Here is a 24,961-nt window from a genome sequence, read left to right as displayed (position 1 = left end):
GCCAGTGCTGGCCGTGGGTTGATGAATGATGAATCGTTCCAGGATTACTGTGGGGATGATGAGGTTTGGAGTCCTGGAACCCTGCTGAAGTTTATTAGCTCACTGGGAAGTTACAGAAGCTTCTGTCATTGGAATGGAGTGGGTTCGTTCAATCTAATGGATGGAATCTGGCCTAGGAAAAACAACGGCTCACTTTGTGTTCCTATCCTGTTCTTTTAGATAAGGTTGTTCAGCCCCTATCACTGCCTCTCCAGCCCTCCTCAACCACCCTGGGGCCTGGAGTCCTCAGTCCTCCCCCTACAGAGACAAGCCACTTCTATTAAATTACAAATGATGGATGATAGCTCAGAAGTGCCAACTTCCTTGTGAAAGATCAGAGCTTAAAAACAAAACAAAATGCAACAACATGGGAATACGAACCTTGCTGTGCAATTTTTCTGCCCCTGAAGGGATGGGAGCTAAGAGGGAAGACCGGTTCTTCAGGGCCAGAGGCTATGGGCAGGACTGCTGGCCCAGCCTGAGAGGCCACAGAATAAATAAGGGCTTCCTTCAGTTTTTATCAGAACCATGGGGGTAGATCCTGGAGCTTGGCGGTGGGCCTGCAGAATCCTCAGCAGCAGATTCTAAAGCCCGGTTCTTGACGAGCAGCAGGTGGCGATCCTGGTGGTGACGTGGCTAATAAGAACAGGAGCTAAAAACCATCATGGCTTCTCTGGGTCAACACAACTGTCTGACCAGGATGCCTTCCAACCTTGCCCTGCTCTTATTCTTATATCACAGTAATCTTCTAAAAAGTAACTCCCCTGATTTAATTATCTTCCAGTGGATTTTTTCCCCCACCTAGCTGAAAATCCGAACACTCTCCTGTGGGCCACGGGGCCTCTCCCAAGCTCCCTGGTCTCTCTCCCTCTTGCACAGGCTACGATGGCCTTCTTCCGCTTCTCGAAACAGGCTGGGCGCATGCACACTCCTCATCCCAGCTTTGCACTGGTTAGTCCCTCTGCCCACCTGCAGCCGACAGCTGCTCCTTCCTCTGCTCAAGCGGTATCTCCCTAGGGGAGCCTTTCAGTATGTCTACACCACACTCCCACCTCTGTTTTCCGGGTTCTCATCACTAAACAGAAGCTCGGCAAAAGCAGGAGCTTGTCTTTTCTGTTCATGTCTGGTGTTCGCAACCCCTAGCAGAGGATCTTGCACACAATAAACCTTGATCCTTATAAGCCTGGGAAGTAGGTATTATTGTTGCTGTTTTTCAAATGAGTCTTCAAGAGATGGCCCAAGGTTGTACTACTTTAAGTGTTCAAACCATAATTCAAATCCAGATTTTTCCACCCGCGGTGCCACACTGATTCTAGTGACTCAGGGTGTATTAAAGACCCAGTGTCATCAGATCCATTCAAACACCCAGCTCGCTTATGACTCAGCCTGATTTCTTGCTATACTGGTTTCCAGTGCACACTGCATTCAAAGAAAGATGTGGAAAGGACTAAATGCAAACCAAAGACAAGCAAGGTGAGCAGAAGACGTACTTGGGGGGCCTTGTGAAAACAACTATGCCTAAAAGTCAAAGACACCAAAGTGCCTCAGTGCTGTAAGTTGATTGATAAGTGTCTTAATTATTCATGAATTGCCTCCTTTTTGGCAACTGGGGAATGCTGAAGGTTGCTTAAAATAGCCAAAGCATGTCCTTTTGGTTTACAAATAGACACGTTACCATCAACTGATGAATGAGTAAACAACATGTAAGTGCATCCATACAATGTAATAGCGTCTAACTATAAAAGGAACGAAGCACTGACGCATGCGTGCTACAGTATGGCTGAGCCTCGGAAACACTACGCTAGGGGCGCCTGTGTGGCTCAGTCGGTTAAGCACCTGCCTTCGGCTCAGGGTCATGATCTCAGGGTCCTGGGATGGAGCCCTGCATCGGGCTCCCTGCTCAGCGGGGAGCCTGCTTCTCCCTCTCCCTCTGCCTGCCTGCTGCTCCCCCTGCTTAGGCTCTCTATCTCTGTCTCTGTGTCAAATAAAAAGAAATAAAATCCTCAAAAAAAAAAAAAGAAAACACTACACTAAGTGAAAGAAGCCTGACAAAAAGGGCCACATATTGTGTGATTCCATTTATATGAAATATCCTGAATAGGCAAATCCACAGAGACTGAAAACAGAGTCATGGGAGCCAAGGGCTGGGGGGATGACTGCCAATGTCTATTTCCTTTGGGGGGGGGAGGGCTGAACAATGTTTTGGGTTTTGACAATGCTGATGGCTGCACAACATTGTGAATGCTCTAAAGGCCACTGAATTGTATACTTTAAAATGGTTAAAATGGTAAATTTTGTGTTATGTGTATTTTACAATTTAAAAAAAATCAGTGAGTTAGACAATAGAAAATAATAGCTGTCCTTCTCAGCTACTTTTTGAACAAAATAAATATGCTCAATTCTGGCAAGTTTAATTTTAAAAGAGGCTGAGGGGCACCTGGGTGGCTAATTGGTTAAGCATCTGCCTTCAGCTCAGATCATGATCCCAAGGGCCTGGGATGGAGCCCCGTGTCGAGCTCCCTGCTCAGTGGGGAGCCTGCTTCTCCCTCTCCCCCTACCCCCGCTTGTGCTCCCTCTCTGTCTCTCAAATAAATAAAACCTTTTTTTTTTTTAAAAAGAGACTGAAACACAAATGTACTAAATAAAAATTAATATCAGGGAATGCACAGATATTAAAAAAAAAAAAAAAAAAGCCCAGGTCGAGTACAGTTTGAGGAGATCTGTCTCTGGGCGGCTGGTGCTGGTCCCAGCCCAATGGGCAGGGCAGGCCCCGCGTGTGAGGGTTGCTAGCTGGGCTCCAGGAATCTGCCTCTGCTTCTTTCTTCAGGACATAAAAGCAAGTGGCATATTGAGGACAGCTCCTGAAGATATTAACAGACACTCCCTGCAGTCTGGCCCCTGATGCACCTGCTCCCCTTTCAGAGCCCAGCATTACCCACTTAGCTGCCCAAGGCATTCATTTGGACAGGAGTCTAGAACATGATTTCATCTGACTTACTAAGGTCTTGCTTTTGCAGGAGTTGGAGTAGTTCCACAACAAATGGACTCAAGCATACATATCCCCAACTATTAGAAAATTGGACAGTCGGAGAAGTTCCAAACTGGCTTTCAAGGCACTGCATGGTGTGGTTTTGCTCACTCCAGGGTCTGCTTCCAGCCCCATGAGCCTGTCACTGCTCCCATCTGATGTACTTACTGCCACCACCTCTGCTCCTACTGGTCTCCCAACCCAACAACCTCTCCTGCCTTCTCACTGAAACCAGACAGCATGTTCTCTCTGGGGCACACCGCCTTCGCTCCTGCCAGGCACCTTCGCCTCTATTCTGCCAGCCCCCTGGTTCTTCTCTGCTGGGCAAATCTGTCAGCAGTTGGCTCAGGGAGGGACATGTGAGTTACAGGAGACCCATGAGATTTAGGACTCCTGGGGTTTTTGCTGGAGCCACTGGTAAGAGATCTTCTTTCTCCAGGAGTTGAGCAACAAATAGGAGCTGCTGGGGGCCGCTGTAGCTGACTGTTGGGAGCAGAATCCTGATGGCGCTGTTGGAGGCTCTGGATTGTGACTGCACTTCTAGCACTTTTCCAGTTATGAGTGCCAACGATTTCCCTTCTTTCTGCTGGCTGGTTGCTTCCAACTGGAGAAACACTAATGCACCTTCCAGCATTTACCGTGGGCACAGGATAGGCACAAAAGTAAGGTTTGTTGACTTGTTAGTTTGTTTGCACCTATGTCTAGAGTAGTTAGGCGGAGTATTTTTTGCATTAAAAATCGTTATTCTGGTAAAATATACCATTTTAATCATTTTAAGTGTAGAGTTCAGGGGTATTAAGTACAGTCATATTGTTGAGCCACCATCACCACCATCTGTTTCCAGAACTTCATCATCCCAAACAGAAACTGTACTCATTCAACACTAACTCCTTGTTTTTTCCTCTCCCCTTGTAACCTGGTAACTATTATCTTACTTTTTGTATCTATGAATTTAATTACTCTAGGTACTTCTTAGAAGTGGAACCATACAGTATTTGTTATTTTGTGATTGAGCAGCTCCTTTCACTTAACATAGCATCCTCAAGACTGGTGCATGTGGTAGGCAGCACGTATGTGCCAGAATCTCCTGGCTTTCTAAGGCTGCACAGTATTCCATTGTGTGGACAGACCACATCTCCTTTATTCGCTCTCTGACTGACAGGTTGTTTCCACTGGTTGGCTTTGTGGATCACGCTGCTGTGAATATCAGTGTGCAGATAGCTGTTCAAGTCCCAGCTTTCAATTCTTCTGGGCTATGACCACAGCTGCTGGAGCACAGATGATTTGGTTTCCCTTCAGGACCCATCATGCTGTTCTCCACAGTGGCTGCCCCAGGAGTGCCCCAGGGTTCCAGTGTCTCCACGTTCTCACCGATAGCTGGCATTTTCCATTTTGGGGGAAAATATTTAAAGGCGGAACTGTGGTAACACTGGGAACAGAGCTTATTCTGTCAGCAAGTCTAGAGAAGGACATTCAGCCTGAAGTAGTTCTTATGCTCTTTGGCAGCATCACCTCTTTAAAAACCCCTACTCTGTCACCTACTGACAGGCCGGGTGACATCTCTCAGTCAGGGAGGGAAGCACCGGCCAGGTGATTGGCCACTCCCACTTTCCCAAGGAGGGGAGAGGGAGGGAGGCCCGGCAACATTTGGACTTGTGGGTAACAGTTCCCTCACACCTCCACGCCCGCCATGTTTTCAACCACAACGAAGTCACCTTTTCATCAACCCCAGGACGCTCTTACAGAGAACAGGGAAGCTGTGGCACACCACACACTCATGGTGTGTTAGTTAGGTGAGGTGTGTTAGTAGCAGGACCTCCCCTTTCCCTCATTCCCTGGCTAGGAAAACTGTCACTTGAGCCCTTAGGAGAGGATGCAGGGCACGTGAAACATGAGGTCCCGGCACAGGCCGCCATCTTGTAAAGGCTTTATTTCTACTTCATCATGGTCTCATACAGACTCTGAGGCACCATCCTTTGATTCAGTGTGGTACCCTCCTGACTTTTTGTAGTGCTTTTCCTTAAACAAGAAAATTTTGAGTAAACGCTGTATATTGCCAGTTCATCGTTAACAATAATTTAAAAATGCCATTGCTGTTGTATCTCGATGCAAGAGGACAGTGATAAAAGTACAGTATGAGGGATTCACAACGTATTACGGTGGGACAGATGACTCACACTTACGTGATGGTGAGACCACAGTAGCAATATGTACATGCACCCCAGCTCTTTGAACCCAAAGACGTGCAAGTTGAGTAAAGGATGTGGATTATACAGCGAATTTGGTAAGCCCAGCTGAGGACTCTGTACCTTTGCAAGAATGCAGATGTGTATCCCCTCCCGTAGAGAGGATTTCTGTCTTGTTGACTGGCTTCATGGCTCTTTCACTACAAAAAGTTCATTGAATCAGACAGTCTGAAGCATTTCAAAAAATTCTTAAAAAACAAAAACACTGACAAAATAAAATTAACTTAAAACAGTCTAATTCAACGTGGAAATAAACCAAACCAAAGAGTAACAGTGCAAATTTAACAGAGAGGCAGTCAGTATTGAGAGCAAGGGTGTTCAGAATCTCTTAAAAGGTACATCTTTAAAACTTTTATTTTTTAAATTTATATCTTATCTAGCTTTTTTTGTTTAATATACTGTGTAAAAAAGATGGAGACAAAAATAGTTTTCTGAGCTATGAAAAAAATTAAGTTATTACAGGCACGTTTACGGTTTCGTTCTAGAAACATCTCAGGTTCACAGGTTGGACATTCAGCAGCTGTGTGTTTTTAAAAAAACATTCTTTGACCTTGGGAAAGCTAGATCTCCTCTTGTGGGCGGAGCTTGGTTGATGAGTACGGTGTGGTTATGCAAATTACAGGGAATTATTCCCCGATAATCCATGCAAACTTGCACTCGTCACAGGTGTGTCTTCTCCCCGGGTGGCTCCTCGTCGCCGAGCTCCTCCAACAAGGCTGGGTCTCCGGGTGACTGAGCCGGTGAGGCAGTAGGGGCATGGGAGGCCCAACGGGACGGAGGGCGACGGTTTGCTGGTCTCTCGGGCCTGGAGAAGCAGGGTTCTAGGGATGGAGCTAGTGCAGAACAAGGTAGTTCCTTCAAAGCCGAGAAAGAGAAAGACAGGGTTACTCAGACTGACAGTTCCTCCGGGAGGGGGCGGGGAGTGACTCTCCCCAAACACACTTCTCAACAGACTCGAGGTCAATGCAATGGATCGATCAGGGGCAACTTCAGAATGTTAATTTATATTTGCTCGGGGAGGGTAATTTAAAATGTTAAGTGAAAAATTCAACTCGGATGATCAGTGGCACAGTAATGAGAAGACAGCAAATTATGATCAAAATATGGCAATGCTGTGAGATGGATATGTTTATGCATCATCTTCAGAACTGGGCTGGAGCCGATGGAAGGTGGGGAAAGCCACAGGCCACCTGGTCACATCGTGACCCAGCTGACCCCAACCTTTTGGCCCTCCTGAATGATCTACTAGCCACAGTGACCCAGCCCTGAGAGGCCAGCCTCCCTATGCTTTGGTCTTGTTGGAGGCCCATGAAGAGACCCAGGATTTATCCAGCTGCATTAGCAACAAGGCACCTTAAAACAAACTCTGCTACTACTTATTCCAAGTTGACTGGCAGTGGGTTAAACAAACTCCCACAACATGGAAAAAATGCTGCAGGCAGAAATTTTAACTTCAGTCTAGTTTTCTTTAACGACTCTTCCTTGCTGCAGCATTTTAAAAAGTGGAATCAGAGTGCTTGTGCTTCTGTCACGGGCACCCTACGCCTTCTGAGAACAGATCATGCACGACACACTCAACCGGGGGGCCAAACACCTATCATACTTCTTCTCAAGGGCCCGTGCTCCTTTTCTAGTGTTAATGAGTGTCGAGCTACTTAGTCTGCAAGATAGGAACCAAGGATGCCCACACCTGGAGCATGCTGGTGCCCGGGAGGTTGGTGGGGGGCGTGAGGAAACGGTGAGTTCCATGGGGTGGAACCCGGCCGCCCAAGGGACACTCAAATGAGAAAAAGCCGAGATGGTAAGCCACTGCAATGAAGAATGACAGAGAACACAGGCGCTCAGAGCCTGTCAGGAAGGGCGGCGGCGGACTGACAGAGATGTGACGAGCAAGCGCACAGAGGCCAGGATAAGGACAGTCTGCGGAGCAGGGAGTGACAGCAGAGACCAGACGGTGGGCTGTGTCGATGAGCAGTGGGAGAAGGAGGGGGAAGAGGAAAGGCGAAAGGTGGAGCGCCGGCGTGGTGCTTCTGTAAGAGTGATGGAGTGAGGTGGTCCCTGCCTCCCCCTGGGCCCAGCGGAAAATGGCATGAACACTGGAGACTACTCCTAACCGTCCGGGCCTCTTTGTGACTACATGTCGTAGCAGAGGATGGGGAAGCCTTGATTAGCAAAGCACTCTGCTGATGGGGAACCATGGCAACCAGGAAGACCTCGCCCACGAAGCCCGGCCTGAAATAGCTGAAATGCAAACTAGGCGGGGCAAGCTGTCCTGCCCTCACCTCAGCCCCTCCGTGAGCATGCGCCACTGATGCGGGGCTTGGGAAATCTGCCACCGCCTTATCTTTTTCTGTCTGCTCCCGGTATTAAGATTTGTGTGTTGTGTTGTGTTTGTATTGTGTGTGTGTTGTGTAGTGTATAAGTATGTTGTGTATGTGTAGCATCATGTTGTGTAGGAGTGTTGTGTTGTATGTGCCGTGTATGAGGATACGCTGTGTGTGCGCTGTGGGTCATCTTGTGCATGAGTGTTGTGTGCTGCATGTGCTGTCTGTGAGTGTGTGGTGTGTGTTACACATGTGGCAGGGTGTTGAACGTTGGGATGGCTGCTACCGTAGATTTTTTTCCTACACCACTGCAGCCCTTTTCCACCTGGTGGATGCTAAACCAGAACGGGCTTTTGATTAGACAGTGTGGTGCCACCTCTTCCCCGTGTGAACCCCTATAGGAAGAACTGTGTGACCACGGGTTCAAGAATGAGCTTTTTCTTTAGTAACACACAAGCACAGACAAGCAAACGATCTTGTCCTTCACTGAGAGGCTACTGCAATGGGCTATGTGGCCATTTTATCTTGGGAGCATCGTTTTCGTCTTTGAGAGCCAATCGCATTTTTGCATTTAGCACTCCGAGTTAAGACCAGTGGGTGAGGTGGGTGGGCGACTAATTCTTGATCAAATGCTAAGTTGGTATTTTTTCAGCCTCGATTCAGGCTCAGACGGTAATTCTGAGGCTATTTTTTGGGAACAAGGGATGGCTCTGTTGTTGATTTCATCTAACAAATATTTATTGAGTGCTTACTATGTCACCTATGGTGATCACTTGGAAGGACAAGATACATTTGGATTTATTCCTTCTGGTGCAGTTGTTGAAAAAGAGAGAAAAGCTTCATTGTGTTAAGGTCACACCTCATTACAGCATCTGGTGGTGTGCATGTGCCTCCAGAATACCAGTAAGCAGGTGCAGGCTGACTGGGAAAACACTGGGCTCACAGACGCCCACAGGCCAGGCCTCTGTGCCTGAGAAAGTCCCCTCTCTGGCCAATATCCCTTTACCCCTCTGAAAGCAGAGAGCAGAAATCTCTGGAAGGTCTAGGCCTACCAATCGGTCCCTGAATTTTATGGACCCCAGGCCAGTGCAAGCAGTTGGCGGGCTCTATGGACAGGGCAGATCTACCCGGTATGATTCAGCCTCATTTCTGAATGTCAGATACCAACTCCAAATTACACAGAGGACCTTTCCAGACGGTGTGCAAAGAAGGAAGAAAGCACTTACGGCGTGAGGCAGGCAGGGCTAGAGTCCCCATGGGGCAGTTAGTAAGACAGTTTGGTTCTGGACAGAACAGACAGAGAAAGAAAAGAAAAGCAAGTAGGTTGGAAAGTATTTTTTTAAAAAGAACAGTAAAGGTTTAAAGTCAACAAGCCTGGTGGCAGGTCCAGGGACAGCTATCAGGAGAAACGTGAGGCCCGCAGAAGCCGGCAGGTGCCCTCGCACATACACAGGCCTCTCTCTGCCTGGGTCCAGGTAGTCTGGAGGACAGAAGGACTCTCAGGACAGAACAGCAACAGACCTCTCCCTTTTGCTTTCTGTTCTTCCCTGATTTGCCCTTTAGCATTTCACATTTCAGAAACCCTTTGGCGTGCATGGAGATGGAAGTCACATGACTGTTGTATTTGAAACAGGATTAAATGGTCTGTTTTAGTCACAGTGATCACGTGGCCATTGCTCATGCTGAAAATTTCCCCTTGTATTGTCCACTAGACCTGGGAGGGAAGAATAGCACTGCATTTCCAGATTATTCTTTTCTTTCACCCCATAACTCCCCTCTTAGCTTCTCTGCAGGGTAGAGCTGGTGCTACAGCTTCAAGAGAAAAAGAAGATAAATATAGCCATGGGGCGGGAGCGAGAAAAGACGAAGGAGATTTACTGTTGTGCCCCCCGCCAGGGAAGTCCCTGTCCAGGCATCCAGCGGAGCGTTCAGGGAAGGGCCCACAGCCGGGCGCTCAGGGCAGGTTGGATAATCCGCATTAGTTCTGGTGATTTTGGAATGAAAACCCAGAACTACTTACTACATAATTTATGGAGTGATGGGAAGGGATTTCCAATGGGCCTAATATAGGAAGTCAGTTTAGACAAGGAAGAACTCCACTGGAATCTAGAGGAAGCAAAATTCCAACAGAAAAGGAAAAAAGAGCCCACAACATTTACTGTCAGTGAGGGCTCCACACAGATTCTGAATCCCCCCAACTTGGCCAATCATCTCTTTGGTAGCAAACACACCCAGTGGAAAGAAAATCTAAACAGACACTTTACAGAAGACCCAAGTGGCAGGGGCACAGGCACAGTTCTGTCCTTATAAAACCGTTTTCATGCCTTGGAGCTGTGATTTAGCCATTAAGCGGTTGTCTTTCTACTATCATAGATTGCCTGGAGCAGTGGTTGTAACTCAAAGCCCTTTTTGGTTCCTAAACATTAATTTCTCTTTAGTTTCTAACATTAATGGACACTGCAGACACAGCCAGTTAATGCTTTGGGACAGAGCCCTCATTTCCCCGGATTCCTCCAGAGCCTGAAGAAGGTGGGGCATTCACACAAATAAGCCCTCTGCAGTAGTGAGTCACCTACCTCAGGCCCCTGGAAGGATAGGGGTAACAGAAGCCCGCAGAAAACACCATTTGTCACCCGAGAACTCTCAACCTTGGTATTTGTTCTTCTCAGAGCATGTAAACAACTGTATCACAAAGACTTGTATGTTCAGAACGTGGCCAATATACTATCAGTATTAGGTTGAATGAAATGGCAATTGCCATTTCTGTAGGTTACTGGCAATCTCACGTGGTTTAAACTCTATATTTTGAGCTGACTACCACTTGGTGGGTTAGCCTGGAAGCCACTGACCACCCCCCCCAACCCCCCACCAGGGAAATGTGGAAACACACCTGCCTCGTCTCCGCACCTGTGAAGCCAGGGCTGCCCGGGCCATGGCGGAGAGCAGGGCTGCAGCCCAGGGAGTGTGTGTCTCTCCTCTCCGACCCTTGCCATCTGCAGGAGCCGCCTGGAGAATGGTTAGGGGTGTCTGGATTCCACGGGTGTGGAGTCTGTCCATCTGGGCTAGTGGTGAGTCGGCCTCACCCTCCAGTCTGCACGCGGGATCCCGGGCCGAACAGTGTCTGACGGAGACGGGGACTGTGCGCGGTCTCACCGCATCAGGCCCGCAGCCCCACGCCTTCGGTCCCAGCTTTACCGTCAGGCTTTGTTTCGCTCATTCCTGAAGTGGAAACGCGGATTGTTTTTAAAGTGGTGTGGTATGGACATACTGCGTGTGGAAACGTGTGAGAACAAAATTCATCGCTGACCGATCGGTGAATAATGCTAAGGGGGATGTAATAATAATCGCATAGTAGTAATAGGTACCGGGATGTGTGGTCCTATATAGTGTGATGATGAGAGATGTAAGGGGGATAATAGTAATGATCACATCGTATGAAGGCAGGATTTTGATCTTATCCATCTGTCTCACCTGGTTTTATGGCCAGGGAGATTCATGGTCGCAGGGGGCATGGGATTTGTGAGACAGAGGAATGCTATTCTGTACTGAAGCCAGCATTGGAATCCAGACCTTCTCGTATATTCCTGATGAAGGATGTTCTAGTATCCACACTATCACACCCTCTCCGGCACACCTCTTGTGTTGCCCTGGATAAAGATCTGGAGCACGCAGGAGGCCTGATGGGACTCTCATGCACTTCACACATACACTTTTCTAGGACACAAATTCACACAGAAAGAGGGCAAATTATAACCCCAAGTGAAAGGCCCAGATAGACAGATGAGCATCAGTCACCTACACCAGACCAGAGAACCTGAATCAAACCTCGAGCTACATCTTCAAGAAGAGATCACTGAGGACAATAATATGAACTTTTCTTTAGGAGTAGCTCAGGGCTTGTGTTTCTGCCTATCCCATTCTCCCATAAACCCTGTATCTTCCCAGCTCACAAGAACCTATTATGGATAAGGATTCTTGAAATCAGATGACCTAGCAAAACCCCAGGTTTACACATGTTTTCCTGGCATTTAAACAGAAGAGCTGGTGGGGTGAGGGTTGGAATACTCAGCCTTATTACCTCAATGGACCCTGGTTCAGCTTTGACTGTTTCTCCCATGTGGCTGTCACTGTTAAGACTTGGGGGCCCGTGGGGGGCCTGCCTCCTCTCCTCCTTTAAGGCATGCTCCAACAGCTTCTTGTTGAGGATCCGGGCTACATTATCAGTGAGCGTGTAACCAGGGGGAGCAGATAAGTCCTGCCTCAAGGGCGTGCCCTCTCCCCCTTCCTCCCTCCACGTCTCTGAGCCAGCCCCGATGGGGCTGGGGGACCGTCCCCGGGAACTGGGGCTGGTTTCCTGGCCTGGGCCCAGATCCGGCCGAGGTTCTGCTGAGCGAGACCGACTCCCCGCCCACGTTCCCTTCTGGAAGGGGTCCTGTACCACGGGGCTGTGGTCGATGATGTTGAAGAGGCTGGAGAGGCCATCGTTGATGGCGGTGTGCACAGGGCTCTCTCGTGTGGTGGTGGAGCGGGCCCAGGCCGACTCGCTGCACCCCTTTGGAGCCAGCCCCAGGGAGGTCCTGCTATTTGGCTGCTCGGCTTTGGGGAGGGGCTTCCTCTGCAGCTTGGGAGACCCGTACTTGGGGGAGCAACATGTGCGTTCAAACTTGGCCTGCACCTTCTCAATGGCGGGGGCCACCTGCCTGCTCCTAAGGCCGCGGGAAGGAGATGACGCGGGCGTGGCACCACCCCCTGCCTTTGGCGTGAGACACTTGTGGGGGCTGCTGGTGATGGCGCTGCCACGCAGGGCTTCGGTCTGCAGGCCAATGTTGATGGTCTGAATGGTCTGTGTCCCCGTTGTCCGGGACCCATTGGTCTGGCAGGCCATGTCCTTGAGTGGAGGCTTGGGGGGACCAGAGCATATGGTGTTCCTGACGGAGAAGGCCGCCTCCTTCATGTCATCACTCATGTTCTTGGCCATCTGCAGGCTGTGTAGTGGGGAGACGAACCCCAGGGGAGTGCAGAGGGCACTTTCGAGGGGGCGCAGCCCTCCCTCCACATAGTCTCGGGGGTATCTGGAGGGGGCACAAGGCCACCTGCTAAGCACATGTTCTGAGGGACCCCCCTTTGTGTCTTCAGCGCCCACCCTGGCTCTGCTTGTGGGAAACTGGCACTCGGGCTCTGACCGGCCCTTGCCCTCACCCCCTGCCGCCATGATGCTGTCTAGCCTGCGGACGGCGGGCGGGCTGTGCAGCACCCGCAGCCCAGCCTGCTCGGTGCACACGTGGCTCCGTAGGGGCTGCTTCTGGCAGTGCTCTGGGCTGGTCACGGTGTCCGTGGTCATGGTGACACTCGTGGTGAGGTACCAGGAAGAGCTGGGGAAAGGCTCGGCACTGTCCTCATTCCCTGCCCGCCCTCCCTCGGTCCTGTCTGCCCAGGGCTCTGGGGCCCTCTCGTCCCAGCTCTTGCTGTTGAACTCCTCGATGTACTTCAGGTCGTCTGGAGACAGGGGCGGGGTGACGTCCTCCTTGTTGCTGGCAGCCGGCCGGCCCTTCTCCGGCAGGAAGGGAGAGACGTCCATCAGACGCTGGAACTCAGACATGGAGGACACAGACACAGCCCTGGGAAAAGTGGGAGAGAAGACGATGTCAGCTGCCTGCCAGCCAGGAAGCGTGCTCACCTGCCACCTCTGACCTGGGGCAGGCACGCGTGTCCTGCCCACATGAGAGGTGACTTCCAAACCCACCAGTAGAGAATTTCTTAACCTAGTGGTTCCCAAATGTCACTGCACACTGGAATCACCTGGGGCTTAAAAAATGAAATGAAATGAAATGAAATGAAATAATAAAATAAAATGTAAAATAAAATATAAACCCACTTTGGAATGCTTTCATTTTGGCCTGTGGATGCTCCATAGCAAGGACACCTGGCTGATGAGTGCCTCCGATTCCTAACCTACTAGGGGTTTCCTGAGTCCCAGGCACTGCAGTAGGTGCTCGCGTTACTGACAGAACACAGCCCCGGCCTGATCCCAAGCCAGCGAATGGTATACGCGGAGGGGGTTGGATACCACCACATCACAGCTATCACCTGACGACCGTTCTCCCGCCAGCCTCATCCTCTATTTCCAGTGAAGTACAGTTGACCCTTGAATGACAACAGGAGTTAGGGGGTCCAATTCCCATGCAGTCGAAAACCCACGTACAATTTTTGACTCCCCCAAAACTTAACTACTAATAACTTACTGTTGAACGGAAGCCCTATCAATAAGATAAACAGTCTATTAACACATACTTTGTGTATGTATTAAACACTGTATTCTTGTAATAAAATAAGCTAAAGAAAGAAAATATTAAGAAAACCATAAAGAAGAGAAAATACATTTACAGCACTATACTGTATTTACTGGAAAAAGTCCACATCTAAGTGGACCCGTGTAGTTCAATCCGTGTTGTTCAGGGGTCAACTGTACTGACTGCCATCTCCAGAGGCCAAATGGAAGATGTGGAGCAAAGAAGGGAGGTGGAAGGTGTGACAGGTGGGCATGTAATTTCCAAAAACGACTTCAAACGGAAACTCCATCCGGCTCTGTCGAAATCCACCACCAGGGCTCGGTTCTTCCCTCCCCCTGCTCCCTCCTGTACAGCCCAGCCTGTCTTGTGTTCTTGCTCTCCCTGTATTCCTGGACAAGAAGAAGATGCCTGCAGACACACAAACACATGGGAGGGTGAAGATGCGTGAGCTAAAGGAACAGCCAGGTTTGGGTAAGTGCTGCCTGATGGATGTGGATTTGGATGTAGATTCCTCCCTATATATGTGCTTTCATTCAATATATTTCTATTTGGTATGAATTTCCTGACTGCCTCCTATAGGCCAGGGCAGGCACCGTATGGGGTGTTGGGGATTCCAAAATGCTAAGACAGGAGGTTGCTGGAGCGCTCAGGCAGCTTGTCAACCCACCCAGGGCAAAGCAGGGGCGGCCAGGAAGGAGGCTCAGGCCTGGACCCTCTGGCCAGAAATCCCTCCTGCTGGGGCAGGGGTGGTGCATACGCAGATTCACTGTCTCTGCAACTAGACCACTTTCTCATAGAACATATTCATATCTGCAACCCCAAACAGAAGTTCAAATACCTAGGGCTTCAGACCAGCACAGGTGCTGCCAAACGGGTCCCAGATGGAGAGTACATGGGCCACATTTCACTGCAGAAACCATTAATGATGGTAAGACCAGAACTGGGGTCTGTGTGCCGCATGGATTGGCCCACAGAACAGGCAAAGCCCTGGGTGCCTTTGCCCTCATCCTGGAGACACATGCCATTGTGGTCGCCACCCTGGTAAAAGAGAGCAGGCTACAAATGATACCAGTAGGGCTTCTATCTTGTTATTTCTCACTAGGGGCAAAAGTTAGTGGTATTTTTTTGTTAGAAATAATCTACAAACCCTCCCATGGCCCAGTGAATAACAGAAAGCTGGCTACAACTAGCACTGAAAATAAAAAGAAATAGAAGGGATGGGTCAATTTCCGGTAAGTGTGATTTTTCTCTTCTAGCCTCTGGCCAAGTCAAGGAGTTGCTGAATTAATAATGAGCTTCAGGTGCCTGGGTGGCTCAGTCAGTTAAGCAGCTGCCTTCAGCTCAGGTCATGATCTCAGGGTCCTGGGATCGAGCCCCGCCTCGGGCTCCCTGCTCAGCAGGGAGCCTGCTTCTCCCTCTCCCTCTGTCCCTGCCCCCACTTGTGAGTGCATGCATGCTCTCTCTCAAATAAATAAAATCTTAAAGGAAAAAATGAGCCTCAGAACGCTGTTCTCTGGGGGCTGGAAGTGCTCTGTAGGTACTGAAACCCCAATCCTTTCTGCATTTCTTGGACACAGCTCGTCTAAGCCCCGTTTCTGCCCACGGAGGAACCACCCTCAGAGGTAAGCCAGTGCACCTGCGTGGGGCCTTTCTGCCTCCAGCCCTTGGATGGATTTCGTGGAATAGAGGTGATGTGGGCAGAGAAAGGGAACACATCAGCCTTAGCAATGGCCAAAGCAAGACAGATACAAAACCAGGACACATCGGAAACGTGCCAGCACGTGAGGGTGCACAGAAGAAAGTCCAGAGGGAAGACAGGAAACTGCTAGAAGCAAGAGGGAGAAGGGGATGGTGGGGACAACACATGTTCTTACCTCGGACATTTTGATAGGTAAGGTTTTTTTAAAAGAGGTTATTCATTTATTTGAGAGAGCTAGAGAGAAAGAACACACGTGGGCAGAGCGGCAGAGGGAGAGGGAGAAGCAGGCTTCATGCGGAGCAGGGAGCCCGACGCGGGGCTCCATCCCAGGACCCTGGGATCATGACCTGAGCCAAAGGCAGACGCTTAATGACTGAGCCACCCAGGTGCCCCGATATATAAGTTAATTTAAGATGAACTTTTCTAAGTATGACTTTTGAAATTAGTAGCAGCAATTAATATAAAAAATAGGGGGCGCCTGGCTGGCTCCATCGGTGGAGTGTATGACTCTTGATCTTGGGGTGGTGAGTTCAAGCCCCATGTTGGGTATAGCGATTACTACAAAAAATAAATACACTTTAAAAAAAAGATAAAAAAAATAAGAGCTACTATGCAGGGAAGAGCTCTGTGAAGATAGCTAAACTTTGTTGACTGTTTACTCTGTGTCAGGCATTGCTTTGTTTCATGTGTAGAAACACATTTAAGCTGTAAAGAAATTGAAAAGCCTTCTGTTTACAGATGAGGAAACTGAGGCATAGGGTGGTTACCTAACTCACCCCAGGGCACATGGCTGGAGAGAGGCAGATGTGCATTTGAAACTAGGCTCTAGTTCTCGAATGCGGCGCTGGACTGTCCGAGAATGACCAGACAAGACAGAGCCTGAAGGACAGAAATGCACCACAGGCATTTTGGGTGGTTTTGGATGAACCAAATACAGGGCAAAATGGGAAGAAGACAGTAATTTATGGACTTGAAGTTCATAGGGAAACCAGGGATGAGGAGATCTGGAAACAGCAGACTGCCCTGAGGAGAAGTTTCCTGTGGTGGAAATAGCATGTGTTCATCTATAAAGAAAAAGCATGTGTGGGGGGGTTGGGGGGGGGGGGGGCTGTGTACAGGAAATCTTTCCACTCAGTTGTCTATTTTTAGTGTTTAAACAAATTTGCTTAGATATGTCTTTTCAGATATATCCTATCATACAAATGACCTAAAATAGACGATAACTAACATCACCAACATCACTTACTTTGTATTTACTTCAAGGTTTACTGCCGGGAAATATTTTAGTAAATCCTCCGGGCAGAGCTTTAAATGCACAGTATATAAAATGTCTCACAGCACATCAAGAGGGAGTCTTTCCAGACTAAATGAGAAGCGGGAGGTTTCTGTGGACTTTCCAGAAACCACTGGACGTAACATTCCTTTATATACACAATACACAACTGTAACTGTTCTCACCATGACACTAACACCCACATGAGTACAGTGTGTCTCTGGCCTTTCTATTGCTAATAATAGAAAATGCCATATTTATGAAATCAATAATAATAAAGCAACTACTTATTCAGAAGTCTTACTTTAAGTCATTCTCAAGACAGTGTTACCACAGACTGCGGCAACAAGATGGAATTTTAAGACCAAGAGGTTTTAATTTCAGTAGCCGACTATTGTTTTCATCAGTCTTACTTACCTTTGAAGGTTTCCCTTGTGATTTTCTTCTTCCTATAAAGAAGAAATAAGATCGTCTGAATCAGTTAATATGGGCTGCCAGGCACTTTCAACGTGCTAAATGATTTGTTTTGCTCTTCGGCCATAGGAAAATACCATTTAAAATGTACACCAAGGCCAAGTTTTGGTCGGGAATGTTCCTGTCCCTCAGCCCTTTGAAATATAATAATAAAACCAGAACCCACACATCTGAATGTGTGTATGTGTGCGCGTGAGTGAGAGAGAGAGACAGAGAAAGAGAGGAGGAGGAGGAGGTGGGGAAAGGGAAGATGGGGCCCCCGAGAGAGGAAGTTGGGCAGCTATGTCCCTTGGTCTAAGCCTCACTGTAGAAGGTGATGCAACAGCCTTAGGCTTGAGCACTTTCTCAGTGGTGAGCTCTGCCATGTGGAATCAGAGGTGGACTGACCACAACTTCTGCTCTGCGCAGCTCAGTACGGCCCCGTCACGGTGGACCCGGGCCAGGACGGGCTCCTTCCTCTCTGCTATGCAACTGCACCATGGGAGTTGCCAAAGGGTCAAAGAGGGCACTATCCTGGTGATGTCATGCCACCTGGCTACATACTGCTGAGAAGGTACTTGACCTCAGAGACACCTCACTGAAATCTAGCTGCCCCACATTTCAACACTACTTGACACGAACTCTTCAAAGTCTGTCTTTGGACAGGTTAAGTGACAGGTTCAGCAACTGTCAAACTGACTCACAGGTAATGATTCCTAAAATCCAACCCGGTTTTAAAACCCAGTTGTTGAAAGGGCATAATCAGAAAAACCTGACATTGTGCCGTGGAAATCTCAGCCCAGAGTTTAGCTCACCGCTTTGCTGATCTAATTTACGCACAGCTTCAAAGTGTTGAATTTTTCCCCCTTTGCACAGAATAAGAATTTATAGCATGTCATTGTTTAGTGACACTTATTATTTCCCAGGGTGAGGTACTTGCTTTAGAACAGATTTTTTTTTTGTTACCAGTAAGTTGTTTAGAATCAGATGGCTGCTGTGATTTAAAGAGAGGTTGCAGACCTATACGTCCCAGAATGAATTCTCTCCTCCTGTGGGTTCCACTGGACCCGCTCATGGGTGAGACCTTTTGTTTACACAGGACACAGTGCTGCGTCTCCAAACCTGAGACATGTTGGCCAAGTGAAATTGAATGCAGCGCATGCTAGGAGTTTGGGGTCGGGACCACCAAGCAAAGCTCTTGGCACTGTGAAGGTTTCATGCTTACTCAACCCAGAGGCTGTGATTTGCAAAGCCCGAGCCTGCTGGCCAGGTGGCCAGGTTCCTGACAACCCCTTGGTCCTGCAGCAGTTAACTGGACCCCAAATCCCAGGCTGACCTGGGGGAGGCAGTTCCTGAACTCCCGCTGGGGACCTCGGGCCGGAGGCTCCTCTGGCTCATCATCTAGAGACAAGGCGTCCAAGTAGAGGTTTTCCCGTGCTGAACATCTGTCCGATTCCTTCAGCTTGGACAGTGGCCGGTCATCAAACGGGGTGGAGTCGGTGTCTGCGCAGGGCCACATCTCCAAGGGACGGGGCATTCGGGGACTTCCTGGGTGGGCAAAGGGGCGGATGTTGCCTTCCTTTTGATCACAGAGGAAACTTCCACTTCTCCGGGGACTGTTCTCTTTCTGCAACTTGAGGGTTTTTAAAAAATGAAAACAATTAGTCTCACTCTTCTGTCAGTTGCTCTCCCTAAGACTGCTGCTTCTCTACAATTTGGAACTACATTTGGGTCCATAGGAAAGACTGGGAGAAGTAAATGTTCTTCAAGTTCTGACCTTAATTTCAAAAGTAACACATTACAGATGTTTTTATTAAAAAAAAAAATCACAATTTTATCCAGACTGGAAAATGTGCATTAACCACACACATGAGCCAACTCCTTCTGATGAGAATATATATATATTACTGTATATAACTTGGAGTACTGTTCATGGGAAATTATACATTTATTTTTTAAAAACTGAACATTGTTAAATGACGTATTTAGAACTATTTTTTATACCTTCAGAACTTAAGGCACACTCACTGGAAAACCATCAGTGATAGCAAACTTCTGAGGGCGAATTTGATTTTCCTGACTAGCAGAGTTTCCTCAGTCTAACACTATTATACCCAAATCATTTGGTACAGGTCCCGTCTATTAACCCAAGTGATCGAATTGGGTTGTAACCACTGAATGTCAAAAACAACTTCTAACTTTGCTTGAGAGGATTACAACTTAGCTATCAAGTTAATGAAAGATCTGGACTGACTGAAAAAGGAAAAGCCACATACTTTAGAGCCATACCTTTTTTGCCTGACTTAGGAAATGCAGGAAGCAATAGTGGGGAACACGCAGGTGCCCCTAGAGTGAGGAAGGTCTGAGTTGGGCCCACTGTCCTATAGCTTGCTGGTTTGCTGGCAGGAGTGAAGTCCCCAGCGATCCCCAGCTCAGGGTCCTGATCTGTGATGTGGGGACCGCACAGCTGCCCGCTGTGGAGGGGAGGAGCACAGGGGCTACCAGCAAGGTGAGCCCAGCAGGGCTCACTGTTCGTCAGTGAGACCAGCACTGACCTCCCTGGGTCTGGGTGTGCTGATACATGCCTTGCTGATTTATGGCACTAGAACGAACCATGTGGAGCCACTTAGGAAGGGAGCCAATGTGAAATCACAGGGACAGGCAGGGAAATGGCGTGCAGGGTGGATGCTCACTCCCTGGAGAAGCTGTAATGGACCACTTCCCCCTGGACTCTCCAGAGCTTTCCTCACTGCCTTCTTTTCGAAACATGCACAGAAAGCACAGCGGAGGGCTGAGGAGAGTTCCACCTACATATCTCCACTGGGGTCTTTACTGGATGACATGCTCACACACTCAACCACCATGGCGGCTGCCCTCTTGGCTAAGAAAGTTATCTGAAGGGTGAAAGTAACATCTGGATTTGTCAAAGAAGAAAGGTGTTCAGTCCTCAAGTGTTGAGATGGCGCCAGGAAATTCTACAACTCCCCTGGAAGCATTAATTTTTTAACCAAGCATCTTTCACAAACTACACCTCTGTGTCCCAGTTGAAGCCTTCGTCCAGGAGCTGGAGGTAAGTTTGTGGCCTGCGCATCATCAGGAACCAAGCCACATAAAATAATGGAGATGAAGGACTTTTATTCATTTTTAGTCATTTCTGAGACAGTGGATTATCTTCATTTTCTGAGAAAGATGGAGATTCAAGCAGCCAGAGCTTAAATGTTAGCATCTGAGGCAGGGTCACAGTTGAATTAAGAACAAGCCAATCACTCCCGGTTTCAGCTCAGCCCCTCTGATCTCTACCTGCCCCTCTGCCTCAAGGCACAGTTCTTCGCAGTTCCCTTAAAGATGCTAAATGTTTTCTTTAACACACAAACAAAAAACAACAAAAAGGGAAAACTTTTTATTATGTTTATCTAATGCATGTCAGCGCAATTTAGTTCTAACACATGATCATCTCTAAGCTATTTTGGGCAAGGAATTAAAATGCAAGAATCACACTTGGAGCTGTAAATGTGCACTGAGGGTGTGTGTGAAGAGGAGGAAAGAATGACTAAGTAGGAGGGCTTTGAACGAGCACATTCTAACTCAGCACAGTGGGTATTCAAAAATAAACACAGGCAGCCAGGAGCAATGCGCACTGAAGCTGGTCAGTGTTAGGTTTCCTAAAAATGAACTGGAATGGGTTTAGCTGGAGGTATCTGGTGCTAAGATGCCTCTGGGATGTTGTAATAGAATAATGGGTCCTTAAAAGGATAGGGTTTCTTAGGAGAGTCATTTCAAACCAGCCATCAGCACCCACTGTACTTTGAATCCTGCAGTAGAACAACTTTTAATGCACATGGAAAACTGAAAAGACTTGCATTTCAAATAATACAGGAAACAATAAACCCTCCACAGTGTCACCTTACCTGAACTGGTCAAAAGAAAAAAGGTCACTTTGTGATCGGGTTTTAAAAGAATGGCCTTTCAGGTTGTAGAGGCAGCTGATTTAAGGAAATTACTGGAAGGAGACTGGAATGACACATGGTCTTTCCTTTAGGTCTTCAGTACAGTGGCGAGTCCTGTATCATCTGCATGCTAACTGGGAACTTAATTCTACGGAGAAATGTAGTGTGATTCCATAAAAGTGAACTATCGCCCAATCAAATCTGGACTGGGACAAGGGATGCTGATAAGATAGATGACATGTGTTATGTGACCTTAACCACATTCCCATAGTCATCTGTCATATAAAATGCCTCATGTGGTGCAGAAATTATGTAGGAATTTAATGACACTGGACAAGGATGAAGCATGTGTTCTAAAAGTGGAAAATGGATTTAGTGTTACTTCCTTCACCAACTGTATTAGGTTATCAAAGTCAAGGTTACATGGCTCACCAAGTAGTTAAATAGCAAGACCATATATTATGAAGAATGTTCACCTGTATTCCTTGTTTTTCTATGGAATGTGGAGCTAAAAATTAAATGAACGATAAACGAAATCCACACACACACACACACACACACACACTTTGGTTAATTTCCTCTTTTGCAGAGAATGACTATAACTGCTTCATCTAATTTTTGGGGTTGGGTACAAGATTTATAAAATCTTCTTTTAAAATGCTGACTATTTGGGGGAAAAGGCTGGGTTTATTTTTGAAAGCCACAACTGCATATCTGAAGCATCATTCACTGGCAGTAAATCTTCTAAAAACAGCAGTGAGATCACTGTGCGAAGCCTGTGGGATCCACCACACAGATTTCAGGAACAGATGAATGCCTGGAACCCACGTGTCTCAAATCCATTATGCTCAGAGATGTTAACCTTGAGGACTCAAGTTCTGAGGCCGTCAGCTCAGTAGAACTGCTCTAGTCCTGACTTGGAGGACTGACCTGAATCGGAAATGGGGTTCATTCAGCACATGCCCAATTTTACCCTTCAAAATACAGTCTTAAAATGGGGTGACTGCTCCTCCCCTGGTCATTAACTCCTCAGAAGTTGACTATCATCAGATGTCCTACTACTTTTTCCTTTACTAGGAATTCCTCATTCCCAAAAGTGAAACCCTAAAAGACTTGCTTAAATTATATCCAAGCTGTGACTTCCAGAAAGGAGCTATGACAAGACCAAAGAGCCCACAGCCAACAGGCAAAGGGGACCCAGAAGGGCTGTGGCAGGGATTGTGATGGCCTTGCTGTGCCACAGGAGAGACAGGGTGAGTGCTCTTGGAGGGAAGGCCAAGAAGGAACCTCCCTGGTAACAAGGTGCCTGGAGTTTCTGAAACACTGGTTAACCGAAGCTGGATATGATAAATCTGTGACCACTTTGCGAGAATACGTGCTATTTTTGCCCCTGCAATTTATACCTAACCACTGATCTGTTCAGGAGAGCACAGGCACATAGGGGATCTAATATAGAAGATTCTTCTCAAATGATGCATTTCTAGGCCAAGCAGGAAGTGGCCACCTTTCTTTTGATTGACTTTGGGGAATTTTGAAATGAGCCACATCAAATACCAATATGGTGTGACTCAGTTGTGTGAGTAATCAAATCTAGGAAGAACTTCTGCACCATTCTATCTGAAGTGTGCCTTCTCAACTCAACAGTTTCTGAGCCAGGGGCTCCTGGCTTTTTTAAGTTCCTTTACCTTCTCTCCCTCCCCAACAGCATGCAGAAACTAACTTTGGCCATTGCACCAGCATAACACAGGTATCACATCTGGGGATGATAGAGCACATTTTTCAAAAGGCTCCCACATAAATGCAGGCAGTATGGGTATTTGTAGTAGAGTAATAAGGTTATTTTTCCTGAACTCATTTTCTTATTAATACACTACCTTGAGGCCTCATAAATTTTTAAGTGTGACAGGCTGAAATAAAAAAAATAAATAAAAAACATATATGCTATGTAAAAATCCAGCCAGAGAATTCCAAAACTTTATCAGTTTAATGTGAAAATTTAATTTGTGCATCACTCAGGCATGACCACAACTACGCAAACTGTCTTAAGCTGACACAATGCAGAGAATGATTCTCTGGGAGGTAGAAAAACAACTCCCCTTCTCCCCCTGAATTCATCTGGGTGTTTGAATTGTTTGTTTAGCTAAAGAGGATGAGCTACCAGCTCCCTCCCCTGATATGGTCCTCCCTAATCACAGGTCAACAATATCCACAGCAGGTGCAAACAGCCTGATTTCCAACGTAACTGAGCAATCTCTTTACTAATGGGCAGCAATCCCACTCAAGCTGGAGCAGCCACTGTGACCACATCTTTAGGGACAAACTTAAAAGGTAGTTTGCTTTTTGGCAGGAATCACACCTTATAAGACCTGAAATAACCTCATGTTTCAAGTTTAGTCTTTAAATTCCTTCAGAATATTAGCGCCACCCCCCCCTCCCCGCCCAGCCCTGACCACAGACATACCACACGTATATACACACACAAGAAGTTACCTACAGACTCTGCAATGAAAAGATCTGTGTAATGTAAGGGCTGAGTCTGGGTCTCCAATGCTAGAATTCTATGATTTTTTTCTTCTTCCTCTGGAAGCCCATGAAACATTAGCCTGATATATATATATATATTTTTTTTTTTTTTTTTCCCTCTAAGTGCTCTGATCTCCAGGTCAGTTTACTTGTCCATATTCTCTTCCCTGTTCGCTGGTGCTGGGGTGCTCCCTTACCTGCTCTATTCTGCACAACAGCTCCTTCTTCTGCTGTTCCCACTCCTGCCGGTCTCTGTCCAGCCGGTCGAGAATTTCCACCTTCTCCCGGTTCCAGTTCTTCTCACTGTGATGGATCTGCCAGCGCAGGTCCATGACCAGGCTGTGACTGTCGGCGAGGAGCTTCTGGTGCGTCTCCCTCTCCTTCTTGAATGCTCCTTTGCTGTCAGTGGAAGCGCCTGCTTCTCCCAAGTTCTTCTCAGTCTTCTCTTCCAGCTGGCAAGGAGGAAAGATGTAGACCTTAACCCCTGGCAAATCTTATATCAACAGGTGAAGAAAATCACAGCACACTTGCATATTATCCCTGGAAACTGTTTAAGCCAAGATTTGACCAATCCCATGGGAAAAAAAAAAACCAATTCTCATTTTTAAAGTCCTAATTATGAACATTTGACATAGAGAGTCACATAAAATGTAAAGCAGTGAGTCCACTTAGCTTCCTGTGGTCTGTTTCTCAGCTTCACTTCCTGACTCAGTTACCACCATATCTTGCCTGCCCTTCTATTGAGCTCCTTGAGGGCAGGTCCATGTCTGTCCCCAAATCCTCAGCCCCCACACAGAAACGAGGGATGGAGCATCAGTGGGACCTACCAGTCTACAATAAATATCCATTAAACATCCCTGAGATTAAATACCAAAACAAACAAATGAGCAAAAAATTTTCCATATAGACATATCATAGTTAAACTGCTGAAAACCAAACAGGAAACCTCGGAGGCAGACAGACCCAGGACACATAGACATGAATGACAGCACACCTCTCCTCTGAAACTATGCAAGTCAGGGACGATGGAGTGGCATCCTTAAAGGGCTGAGGGAAGGAAAATGTCCACCTCAATAAGACTTCTATGCTTTCGAGGGGGCGGAGCAAGATGGCGGAGGAGTAGGAGACCTGGATTTCGT

General features: G+C 47.5%; 1 protein-coding gene across 4 annotated transcripts in view; it reads right to left on the bottom strand.

Moving 5' to 3' along the window:
* Positions 1-5,525: 5,525 nt before the first annotated feature.
* The window catches only part of MTCL1 (microtubule crosslinking factor 1), a 130,522-nt gene continuing 111,086 nt past the window's right edge, over positions 5,526-24,961 (bottom strand). For 2 of the 4 annotated variants that reach the window (XM_044920948.1, XM_044920949.1), the window contains 5 exons: positions 24,020-24,274; positions 18,689-18,985; positions 17,317-17,348; positions 11,716-13,255; positions 5,526-6,168 (listed from right to left, as the gene is read on the bottom strand). In XM_044920948.1, coding sequence (XP_044776883.1) covers positions 5,974-6,168; positions 11,716-13,255; positions 17,317-17,348; positions 18,689-18,985; positions 24,020-24,274 — 2,319 coding nt within the window. In that variant the 3' untranslated portion in view covers positions 5,526-5,973. Of the gene's footprint in view, positions 6,169-8,881; positions 8,921-11,715; positions 13,256-17,316; positions 17,349-18,688; positions 18,986-24,019; positions 24,275-24,961 lie in introns of those variants that run through there. The other 2 variants (XM_044920950.1, XM_044920951.1) reach the window with 1 other exon arrangement.

This window comes from Neomonachus schauinslandi, chromosome 14 (genome assembly GCF_002201575.2).
Source record: "Neomonachus schauinslandi chromosome 14, ASM220157v2, whole genome shotgun sequence".
NCBI lineage: Eukaryota > Metazoa > Chordata > Mammalia > Carnivora > Phocidae > Neomonachus > Neomonachus schauinslandi.
This window is presented reverse-complemented; position numbering and strand designations above follow the sequence as displayed.